The sequence below is a fragment of the Equus caballus genome, chromosome 22 (genome assembly GCF_041296265.1).
Source record: "Equus caballus isolate H_3958 breed thoroughbred chromosome 22, TB-T2T, whole genome shotgun sequence".
NCBI classification, from domain to species: Eukaryota; Metazoa; Chordata; class Mammalia; order Perissodactyla; family Equidae; genus Equus; species Equus caballus.
In genome coordinates, this window is record NC_091705.1 from 22,897,104 (window position 1) to 22,908,897 (window position 11,794).

At 55.2% G+C, this 11,794-nt stretch overlaps 1 protein-coding gene across 3 annotated transcripts; it reads right to left on the reverse strand.

The window, feature by feature from the left end:
* Positions 1-512: 512 nt before the first annotated feature.
* On the reverse strand, positions 513-11,539 carry NRSN2 (neurensin 2). 3 transcript variants are annotated; one of them, XM_070246932.1, is made up of 5 exons: positions 11,492-11,539; positions 10,879-11,104; positions 7,166-7,400; positions 3,807-4,001; positions 513-2,176 (listed from the first exon to the last, which is right to left on the reverse strand). In XM_070246932.1, exons 4-5 carry the CDS (start codon positions 3,993-3,995, stop codon positions 1,751-1,753), a joined length of 615 nt encoding a protein of 204 aa, XP_070103033.1. In that variant the 5' UTR covers positions 3,996-4,001; positions 7,166-7,400; positions 10,879-11,104; positions 11,492-11,539; the 3' UTR covers positions 513-1,750. The 3 variants fall into 3 exon arrangements, with proteins under 3 accessions (XP_070103033.1, XP_023482051.2, XP_023482053.2); XM_023626283.2 differs by lacking the exon at positions 11,492-11,539 and having other exon boundaries at positions 7,245-7,400; positions 10,879-11,001; XM_023626285.2 differs by lacking the exons at positions 7,166-7,400; positions 10,879-11,104; positions 11,492-11,539 and adding an exon at positions 6,385-6,463.
* Between the last annotated feature and the right edge of the window lie 255 nt (positions 11,540-11,794).

Below are 11,794 nucleotides of genomic sequence, written 5' to 3' on the forward strand. Positions count from 1 at the left end.
AGCTGAGCAGAGATTCAACGCACAGGTGAACGCAGGTGGAAACACCAGCCTGGAGTCTGGGAGTGGAATCACGGCCCCACCTCATAGGCTGTTGTGAGGGTTAAATGAATTCACGTCTGTAAGGCCCTGAGAACAGGGCCTGGACCCTGGTAAGTGCCAACAGGGGTTAGCTGTTATTAGCGCCCAGGAGAAGACCCCACCTTTGGCTCCAGCCCCCTCCCCAAGTCTCCCCCACCCCCTCAGGAATAGGGGCAGGTTGTCAAGATGACAGAAATTTCCTTCCCATCAGGCTGCCATTTCAGTCCACCCCTGGGCAGCCTTAGGCCAGTGGCTTCACTTCTCTGACCATTAGTTCTCTCATCTGTAACAGGAAGGTAGCAGTCCCCTTCTCAAAGAGTTATCCGGAGGAACAAAGGAGAAAGGACGGATTTAAGCGCCCGGCGCACAGTAGGAGCTGATAACAGGCTCCTCCCCTCGTGCCCCTGCAGTCCGGGAGGAAAGAAGCAGTCAGCGCCCATCCCAGCGTTTATTGAAGGGGGAGGTGGGATGGAAGGGGTGCAGGATGGCGGGGTGCACAAGGGCAGCAGGGCCTCCTGGTGGGGGCGGATTGAGGACCCTCCCAGGAGGCCCCTCCAGGCTGGTGGTGACACTGACGCGGGGGTTGGGGGGGGGGGGGGTCGTCCAAGGGCGCCTCTCCCGCTGTCTTGGAGCTCCCCCTAGTGGTGGAGAACGGAGATGATGCCTGGGGCTGGGCAGCCTGCAGGATGGAGGGGCTGGCGTCTGCAGGAGGCACATTTGTTACACGTAAGGTCAGGACCTATGGGTGACAGTTTCTAGGTGGGTGGACTTTGAGGAGCAAATACACCCTGTTCGCCTGCCCCCTGGCTCTTAGAGATCATTTAAATGCGTGTCCAAAATATCTTCCCAGCCACAAGGGACCATCAGGCCTCCAGGTAGTCTCTCTGGACTGAATCTGTCCCCCACGCCTGGGGGACCCTGTAAACCAGGAAGGTGCAGAGCCCTGCTCCATCTGAAAAGAGCTGGCCCAGGAGGACACTGAAGATGTGGGTCCGAGTTCCTGCGGACCACCCGCCGGCCTCCCTCAGCAGCATCATCTGTAAACTGGGGCTACAGCCCTTGATGGGGTGCACGGAGGGCCTCTGACACCAAAATGCATGTAGCAAATGTACTGTAGGGGATACACGTTTTCACACATCCTGGGGGGGAAGTCCAAGGGAGCATCTTTGATCCATCCTGAGGCATCGTGGAGAGAGGGAGGGTCAGGGATGAGAACGACCGGCTTCCCCTGCTCCATCTTGGCCTGTGGAGGGTAATGCTTCTATCTTGGGGGAACAGGAAAGGCAGGGAACTCTGGAATCTGGTCCAAACCTCGCAGTGCAGAGGCAGGGGCTGGCGGTCTCAGAGGGGAAGGGGCTTGCCCAGAGTCACAGAGAGGAGAGCCGGGGTGGGTGGAGGGAGACACTTTCTGCCCCTAAAGGGCTTGGGAAGGAGGGGTGGCTGCGGTTTTAGGAGGACGTGGGGAAGGCTGGCATCTTGGATGAGTGGGGCCCTCCCCCTGGGAAGGGGCACGGAGAGGTGACTTCCAGGCTTTCTGACCTGGAGTGGGGCCTCCTGGGGATTTAGATGGAAGGGGCCCTGCTGAAAGGGAGAAGTGAAGGAGACAGAGGGAGTGGGGAGGAGGGCGCGTCCAGAACCTGGGTCTGGTGTCTCCTCTGGCCATGTGGGCCCCTCAAGAGTCCCGCTTGGGCTGGATGGTCTGCACAGAGGATTGCCCAAAGGGGCTGGCAGGGGGCGAGAACCAAGACTGGCCCCTGGCATCACGGAAGATGGGGGACAGCAGCTGCTCTGGCTCATCCCCGAAGACCTCCACATGGCTGTCAGCTTCGGTGTCCAAGGGTTCTGCCTTGGTGTCCTGGCTCAGCCAGCCCGTCATGGCCCAGAACAGGCAGATGGCCAGCAGGACCCCAGCTGCCACGCAGAGTGCCGTGCCTGCCAGGCGGCAGGTGCTCAGGGCCTGGTTGTAGTCGGCTGCCCGCTGATCCAGCACCAGGAACTCCCCCTCTCCGATGCCCTCCAGCTTGGGGGGCACCGCATAGCCAGTGGTTAGGGCCGCCACACCCAGCAGCAGAAGCAGGGTCGCCGAGCACAGGCTGATCTGGGGAGAGGCAGACGGATTGGGAGGCAGTCAGGGACAGCCAGGGGCCCGAGGCCGAGGGATCACCTGGGATCCCAACTGGACTTCAAGGTAACCCCTCTGTCCAACCTGAAGAGATGAAAATCACAGAACACACCTGCTACAATCTCACAAGGGGCACAAACTGTCATGTTCTATTTGGAATCTTGAGGCCTCTTGATTAGTTTCCTTCCCAGCTCCCACCTAGCCATGGGTTTCTCCTTTCAACCTTGAGTCCACTTCCATCATTCTTTGGGTCCCATCTCATCCCGCTATTCCATCTACCCTCTATCTCTCTGGTGTGTTAACCCCTACACATCCCTCAGATCTCATCTCAAACCTCACCTCCTCAGGGAAGCCTTCCAAGATGCCCCTGGACTGGGTCAGGCCCCCTGCTCTGTACTCATGCAAACACTGCGCCCATTTATTCTTCAGTGCACTCACCTTGGTGCACACTTGGACGTGTCCTTTGGTTACTCTATAAGTGATGTCTGCCTGCCCCGCTGGACTGAGAGCCCAGAGAGCCATGAGAGCAGAGCCTGTGTCTGTGTCGGCTCACTATGCGCTTCCATACCTAGCACAGTGCTGGTACAGAGCAGTAGCTGAGTGAATGTTTGCAGAATGACTAAATGAACCACAGCTAGGAGCTCCTCAAGGACAGGGACCATGTCTTCTTACATTCTGTGTCCCCAAGAGCCTGGCACACTGCCTGGCAATAAGAAGATGCTCGAAATTTTAAAATACATACTCGCTTTCTCCTGGAAGTCTTCCCTGATCATCCCAGGCGCTGAGAGCTTTTCCTCTCCTGGCATCATCCGCACAGCAGACCTTTGGTGGTGCATTCACTCTGCCTCGGTTGGCACCTCACCTTAGCGGCGAGGGACCCTCTGCCTCCATCTCCTTACAGTATTTAGCAAAGAGCTGCACCCATTATGAAGACTCGGCTCACTGTGGCCTCCACATCTCTCCCCACATGGTGCTGACCACTGGTCCTGCTGGTCCCTTCACATCTTCCACTGTCCTGGCCACGGTCCCCAGTATAGCATTGTGAAGCCACAGTAAGACTTAAGTGGGATGAGCCGCCTTCCTGCCAGTCAATGTATACCATCCCCCCGCCATAGTAATTAGTTCAGGGCTGGGCAAGAGACCCAGTCAGAGCCAATGCAATGCTGGCCAGGACTTCTGAAAATGAAAAGCACTGTTTCTTTTCTAGAGGAAATTCTGATTTCCCTTGGATGGTGTGGAGTCAAAGACTGAGGGTCAGCATGGGAGTAGCCATTTGGCGAACATACAGGGAGAGCCTGATGCTAGCAGGGGCTGTAAGGGTGGAGGCACCAGGGGGAACCTGAAGACTAAAGGAAATTTTCAGTCCTCAGTGTGATGGTTCGAACTGCTGGATCGAACTTTGCCTGAAGGCACCCAACCTCTGGTCTCTTCTATGAAATAAGTAATATTTTCCCTTTATTGTTTAAAGTCATTTGAGTTGGGTTTTCTGTTGCTTGAATGTGACAGCTCCTAAGTGCTACACTATCCCTTGTCTTTCTATCCACTGATCCCCTCTCTTCCCTGAAGCCACAGGAAATCACCGAAGTTGCTGCTCCTCCGGCCTTACCTTCCAACACAGTGAGGGCCAGGGTCGGTGGGGGCACAGGACAGGAGGCCCCTCGGGGTCATCGCTGAGGGCGGTACCTGCACAGTCCTCATAGAAGAGATGCAGATAGGAGCGGACCCCGTACCACTTGCCATCTTCCACGTTGGGGCCACGGCTGCAGACACAGGAACGGTCGAAGCTCGGCATCATGGATCCCTGTAGGGTAGGCAAGGTGCAGCGGACAGAGGGAGGGGTCGGTGAGCACTGCCTGTGGTGACCCTCCCAGGCCCCCGAATCTTTCGGCCCCATCCACTTCTCCCGTTTTAGACGCCCCACCAGCTTCATACAGCTATTGTGCCTGGTGCCGAGAAATGATAGCTGTTGTGATGATTATTACTGTGACTAATAATTTCTTCATTATTATTTTTATCCTGAGCTTTTGGAGCCCCATGTCTGGAGTGAGAGATCCTCATCCCCATCTCTTCTCAAAACCTCCCCGGTTTCAGGGTGCTCTTGGGGCTGATGTCACTGCTGACACATCCCATTGGGCAGCGCTCCCTCAGCTGCAAGGCCCTGAACCCCCCCCCCTCCCCGACGCCCCCCCCCCCTCCCCCCGGGGCTGCCCCGAAGAGGGAACATCCTCTGCATCCCAAGGAATCGTGACTCCACAGGAGGTGAAAGCCAGGGGCTTTTCGGATTAGTGCTCTTAGGCTCAGGGGCTGTCAGATTTTTAGAGAAACCTCAGAACCCCTCTTTCCACAAATGGAGACACTGAGGCCTCAGGAATGGAAGGTACAGGTGTATCCACACACAATGGCACTAAAACCAAAGTGGGGATAGGGGCGGTGCTGGGGAAGGGCTGGGCTCCCTCCCCACCCCCATGATGGCCCTCGGCCCTTCTGAACAGCTTCCAACAAAAGAAAGCAAGGTGCTTATTACACTGAAGGCTAAGACAAATTTGTAGCCCCCTCTCATTTCCAGTCAGACGCGGCCCTCAGTTCCCTGTGTAGAGACTCACCAGTACACACAGACACACACACACACCAGACAGACACACATACACACACAGCACAGAAACACAGACACACACAAACCAGACAGACACACATACACACACAGCACAGAGACACAGACACACACAAACCAGACACATACACGCACAGCACAGAGACACAGACACACACACACCAAACAGACAGACACACATAGACACACATCACAGAGACACACGCAGACACACAGCCACAGTGTGTGTTGGGGGGATGATTCCTGGAGCCCCCTCGGGTCACACAAGCGCACAGGAGTGCTGTCCTTAAAGCCTGTCTACAAATCGCAGCTCTCCATAGTTCTCACCCATAACTCAGGAGAAAAAAACGAAAAAGACAAAAAAATGTTTTTTGAGAGAATGTGAAAAGGCAGAGACCAAAAGCGAAAGACAAAAAGAACAGGGTAAGAGGCTTGGAGAGCGCGGGCACCTCCCGGGTGGGGGCGGGGAGGGGCTCCGCGGGGGGCGGGGCCGAGGTGCTCCGGAGGCCGCGGCGGGAGAATGAGTTGGGGCCGGAGGGGCGGTCGGAGTCTCAGTGCAGCGACCTTTAATTAAAGACCCTAGAGGAGGAGCGAGGAGGGGGCTCAGGGATTGTCGGCCCGGGTTAGCTCCTCCCCTGCAAGTCGCCGTCCCCCTCCCCAAAAACACAGAATCACTCAATCTTGCGGGCACAGGAGAAGGAAGGTGACCCTGACGCTGCCTCCCGCTCGGCCTGGCCCCTCTCCCTCCCACTTTAGGGTTGCGGGGAGGCGGTCTAGCGGCCGGGGGGTGGGGGGGGGGGTGGGAGGGGGACAGGGGAGGCAGGGAGAGAGAGGATGCTGAGGACCTGACGCGGGTACCCGGGGTGAGGGTTGCCATAGGAACCGCTGAGGCGACGTCCCTAGGAGGGAGAGGGGAGGAGCTCGGTGAGAAGAGAATGGGAAGAGGAGGGGGCTACAGGATCCGAGGCGGGAGACTGCGGCGGAGGCGCGCGGAGGGAGGCGGACAGGAAGCTGACAGGCGCGAGGGCCTGAAGATGGATAGCATTTCTCGCCTTTGCAAGCCCTCACTCAGTTCTTCCCAGACCCCCAGACCCGCCCACTCCAGCGTCCAGGGCGCCCTCCTGCAGGGCGAGCCTAGGGAAATCAGGCCAATTCTCCTTGTCCTAACCGCACCACTGTTTCTGACCAGACTACCCGTTCCCTGGTCAAAATTAACTGCATCCTTTCCCCTAGAGGGAAACTGAGGCAGGGAGAGTGGGAAGGGGTTTCTAGTAGAGAGGTGGGTAGAGGTCTTGTCCTTTGAAGCCTCTGTCCCTCCTATCAACCCTGAGATGTCTCGGGGCGATGGGTCTGGTGAGGTCTCTGGCCCCCGCTGCTTCCCTGGGACCCCACCCCCCAAAGCCCGAGGCACGCCAGGGCTTGGGCGCCGCTGTCCTGCCCGAGGCAGGACACAGCCGGGGCGGGGATGCAGGACACAGCCGGGGCGGGGATGCGGGCAGGGCTGGGGGTTCTCCGGAACCCCGGAGAGGGCGGGGTGGGGGTCGGGCTGCGCGCGGAGCAGGGCTGGGCTCACCTCTCTGCCTGCTGCCTCCGCCGAGCAGGAGCCAGAGCGCGAGCCCCGCAGAAGCGGGTTAGGTCGGCGCCTGCGCCGCAGCCGGGGGCGGGGGTGAGGCGGGGGTGGGAGGGGGGCGCCGGCCCGCCCCACGGGCTGGCTCTGCAGATTGTGGACCCCTGCGGGACCGCGAACCCCTGTCCCCTTCCAGACTTCCTTTCTCTCTCTGAGACCCCAGGTCCCTCACGGAGACCCCACCCTCTCCGTGCGCCCCACCCCCTCATGCAGTCCTTCAAACTCATTACCGGCCCTCCCATCACTCCCTCAATCTCCCACCGCTCTCGCTGAAGCCCCTCGCCCTCACCGAGCCTTCATTTCCTCACTGTATCCTTAGTTCCCTCTCTGGTCTCCATCCCCCTCATGGACCCACCCACCCACTCCCCAGTATATAAACTCTCATCTCCTCCTTGAGCCCCCCCTCCTTCACAGACTCACCTCTCTCTCTGAGCCCCCACCTGTGGCTGAGCCCCACCGCTGGGTCGCTGGGCCCCTAGCAGGAAGTCCCCTCCTGCTTGCATCAGGAGCCCCTTCTCTCTTACTGAAGCCCTAGCCCTGACTGAGGCTCCCCTCCTCTCTCTATTTCCTTTTCCTCTTTGAGCCCCTACCCCTTGCTAGGGATCAGCCCCATTATCTGGAGAAGGAGTCACGGTGGGGAGGAGGAGTTGGGAGGGGACACCTTCCTTCCTTTCCCCTCTGGAAGGAGCCAATGAGACAACCTTCCTTCTTCTCTCTCCCAACCTACCCTTCGTTATGCCCTGGGCAGTGTGTGCCCTGTGGCCCATCTCCCCAGCGAGGCAGGCCTTCCAGGCAGCTGGGCTTACTTCATTCTTCGTCATGTGCCCACAACCTTGATTTCGTCCACATTTGCTGTGTGGTCTTGGGAAAGTCACTGCACCTCTCCAAGCTTCATCAGGGACCATGGCATAAACACGCCTTCATGCCTTGAGCGTCCATTCTGTCTCTCCTTGTGCTAGGGGCTGGGGACACAAACAAAAATGAGCTCCACAAGATGGGACCACATCTTTTTCATTTGCTATTGTCTCCCTAAGCCTCGCATAGTGCTTGGCATTGAGTAGGCAGCTCAATAAATATTTACTGAACACCGACTGACAATAATAGCAAATATATGGTGCCTGTTACGTGCAAAGGGCTTGCCTAAGTGGTTTATAGGTACTACTTACTCATCCAACCATGTGTGTGTGTGAGGGGGAGAGTGGGAGGAAGGCCTGGAGCTCAAGACTAAAGGCCTAGGGGCGGCCTGGTGGGGTAATACTTAAGTTCGTTTGCTCTGCTTCAGCTGCCTGGGGTTTGTGGGTTCGGATCCTGGGTACAGACCCAGGCACTGCTCATCAAACCATGCTGTGGCAGCGTCCCACATACAGAATAGAGGAAGACTGGCACAGATGTTAGCTCAGGGTCAATCTTCCTCACCCCCCCCCCAAAAAAAACCTAAAGGCCTTGAGTGGTAACAGGAGATGAAGCTGGAGAGGCAGGCATTCATGAGACCCTGCTGGGCCTCGGGAGCCAAGGTCAGGAATTTGGACTTCCGCCCAAGGGTAGTGGGGAGCCACGGAAGGGTTGTAAGGAGGGGAGAGGGTGTGGTCTGGTTGGCACTCTGATAAGATCCCTCTGGCTGCTGTTCCCTCAAGAGAACAGGATGGAAAACTCAAGAGCGGCCGCAGAGAGGCCAGTGAGGATGCTCCAGATCAGAGATGACGGTGTCCTGGCCTACGGGGCTCGCAGAGAAATGAATGGATTTGGGACATGTTAGGGGGTAAAATAAACTACACGGATAGCAAAAGATTGGAAACAACCTGTGGCAGTTTTAAAACATGGCTGCAAATTCTTTAGCACTTCTCCTACAGAGAGACAGGGTCTAGGGACCCTTTCTTTGTATCTCGGGTGAGCTGATGACTGCTTCGACCAACAGAGAATGGTGGAAGTGGTGCTCTGACTTCCAAGGCTAGGATGTAAAGGACATGCACTTCCTCTGGAACTCTAGCTCTTGGAGATCCGAGGTGCCGTGCAAGAAGTCTGTCTACCTTGAGGCTGCCATGCAGTGAGGAAGCCAAAACCACACGGAGAGCCCACAAGAAGGCGCCACAGTCCCAGCTGAGCTTGGCCTTTGTGTCATCCCAGCTCAGGCGTGAGACAAGCGATTGAAGAAGCAGCCAGGTGATTGCAGTCCACAGCCTTTCAAATCAGGATCAGCTCCAGTGGTGTTGGAGAGGGGCTGGAGGAGGTTCTGGAGGTCATGGGAAGGGATGAGATCAAATGTGCAGGAGGATGGGCTGGCCCTGAGCCAGCACAGGAAGGATCCGGTATCCTCTGAGGCCCAGGGAAGGAGGGGAGGGTGGCCACTGAGAAGAGATGCAGCGTGTTGGTTGTGAGTTGAACTCTGGAGGCAAACAGATCCAGGTTTATTCTTGGTTCTACCACTTGCTGCTCACATGATTTAACTGCTCTGAGCCTCAGTTTCCCTCACTGTACAATAAAGATAATATTAGTAGTTGCCTCTCAAAAGGGTTATAAGAGTGAAATGAGATGTGCATAGAAGACATTTAGCGAAGCACCTGAAACAGAGTAAGAACTCAGTACATCACTGTGTTTGTTACCACCATCATTGCTACGTTAGTCTATAGGTGGTGAGGGTAGGAAGTTGAGTGACGTGACACCTGATAAATTGAATGCTCTTGAGTAAAACAAGAGCCATTATCTGAGAAAAAGGAAAGTTTTAGCTCAACAGGAGGCTTAAAAAGGTGGTGAAGCAGACATGATCGGTGACATATTGTATGATTCCATATATATATATGAAATATCCAGAGTCAGAAAATCCAGAGAGACAGGAAACATGAGTAGTTCCTAGGGTCTGGGGGAAGGGAGGAGGAATGAGGAATGACTGCTCAGTGGGTTTCCTTTGGGGTAATGAAAATGTTCTAGAACTAGATAGTGGTGATGGTTGCACAACATTGTGAATGCACTAAATTTTATGTTACATGTATTTTACCACAATTTCTCAAAAAAGGTAGTGAAGGGCCAGCCCTGTGGCGCAGCAGTTAAGTGTGCATGTTCTGCTTCGGTGACCCGGGGTCTGCCGGTTCAGATCCTGGGTGCGGACATGGTACCGCTTGGCAAGCCATGCTGTGGTAGGCGTCCCACATAGCAAGTAGAGGAAGATGGACATGGATGTTAGCTCAGGGCCAGTCTTCCTCAGCAAAAAGAGGAGGATTGGCAGCAGATGTTAGCTCAGGGCTGATGATGGTGATTGATATCACTTGTTCCAGGATCATTTATCTTCTCAATAACCTTATGAGATAGGAGCTGTGATAACCCCCATTTCGCAGATGACAAACCTGGGTCTCAGGAGGTAAGTTACTTACCCAGGGTCATTCAGTCAGGATGTGGCAGAATCTGAATTTGCTCTGATAGCTCAGAGGCCATGATCGGTGGAGTCAGTGGTCTGCATGAGTGTGACTTTCTTTGGCAGTGTCAGGAAAGGTGGGAGTGAAGAAGAAGGCTGCTGGTATCCCAGCTCCTGGGTTAGGGTCCCCTGGACAGGTGGGGCAGAACGAGGGGACGCATGGGGATGCAGAGAGCAAGGGAAAGAGTAGATCCCATGATGAACTCGGGATGGATGCTGACTCGGTGAGGAAAGATGCTAAGGCAGCCCAGGAGGGGAGCAGATGGATCTGGAGAAGACGCAGAGATTCCAGACTGAGGGGCTCAATGAAGTCCAAAAACAGGCGGATGGGAAGGAAGTGAGTCTGAGCTCAGAGGGTGCGACCCTGTAGTTAAAGATTTTAGGTGTACAACCTTGTAGGCGATGAGAAGGCCTAAGCCAGTGCTGTCCAATATAAATTTCTGCAAAGATGGAACGTTCTATATCTGTGTTGCCTTTACAGGAGCCACCGGCCACATTTGGCTGTTAACCATTTGAAATAAAGCTAGTGCAACTGAGGAACTGAATTCTAAATTTTATTTAACTTTAATTACCACTTTAAATTTAAGTTTAAATAGCCACACTCGGCTAGTGGCCACCCTATTGGACAGTCAAGTGTCAGTGGGACACACCTTGCTTCCAAGACCCTACTGTGGGCAGGATTGCTGCCATCTCAGACCCCTCAGCCACCCCTATTCACCCACTGCTTTTGCTCTGCCCCTAGTGGTCTCGTCGCCACATTGCAGCCACAGTGTTCCTTTCTTCCCCTGCTCAAAACCCTCTGTTGACGTTGCATCTTACTCAGGGTGAAAAGAAGACTGTGGTGGATTAAAGAGGGCCACTCAACTCTTTGTCACTCTGCCCTTCCAGATGGAGTCGATTTCTCCTCCCCTTGAATCTGAGTTGGCCCAGTGACTGCTTTAACCAACAGCATGTGGGGAAGGTAATGCTGTGTCGGTTCGGGACCTAGCTTTCAAACAGCCTGGCTTCCACCTCCCCTCTCTTGGAACACTCACTTGTGGAAAGTCTCCTCTTGGACGGCAGTCCCCATGCTGAAGAAGCCACATGGAGAGGCCACATGTAGGTGCTCCGGTTGACAGTCCCAGCCACACTTGCAGCCCACACCGTGTCGGACAGCATCATGGGAGTGAGTCATCCTGGATGTTCTAGCGCACTGGAGCCCCCAGATGACATCACGTGAGCAGAAGAACCATCCCGCTGAATCCTGTAGGCCCACAGAATCTGGAGAGATAATTAAATGCTGTTGTTTTCAGCTACTAAGTTGTGAGACATGCAATAGACATCCCAAACCAGTCCTCATTATGGCCTATCATTGCCCCCTCGCCCACAACCTTACCACCCTCCTTGATCTCATCCTCTTCCATGCCCTCACTCACTGTCCTCCAGCCACGCTGGCCTCCTTCCTCGGCCTTGAATGAACCACATTCCTTAGGCAAACTCCTACCTCACGGCCTCAGGGCCTTTGCCTGTGAGTGCTTCTCTGCCTTTATTGCTCTTTCTCCAGATATCTGCATGGCTAGCCTCTTGCTTTATTCAGATCTCTGCTCATATGGCATCTTATCAAAGAGGTTTTATTTAAACACTGTGGTAGAGACGCAGACTGCTCACCAAATTTCCATGTGCTCCATGTATATTTCCCAGTCCCCTTGAAATGAGTCCAAGCCACGTGATCAGTTCGGGCCAATGAGCTACCAGCAGAGCGATGCAGGTCACTTCTGGGCCAAAGCCTTGGTTCTGGTTGCTATGCTGCATAACAAACCAACCCCAAACTTAGTGACTCAAAACAACAACAATCATTATTTTGCTCCCAAATCTGCAATTTGGGCAGGCCTCAGCGGGCAGGATTGAGTCTGCTCCACTTGGCTTCAGCTGGGGAGGATTGACCGGGGACTGGAAAGATCCACTCCCAAG

Excerpts from the sequence above, each read along its gene's own strand:
- NRSN2 (XM_023626283.2), bottom strand. The coding sequence starts at position 7,343 with ATGGTCCCTGATGAAGCTTGGAGAGGTGCAGTGACTTTCCCAAGACCA. Across the intron at positions 4,002-7,244 it reads GGCACATGACGAAGAATGAA|GGATCCATGATGCCGAGCTT; the intron begins GTAAGCCCAGCT and ends CCTACCCTACAG. Across the intron at positions 2,177-3,806 it reads GGCCCTCACTGTGTTGGAAG|ATCAGCCTGTGCTCGGCGAC; the intron begins GTAAGGCCGGAG and ends GCCTCTCCCCAG.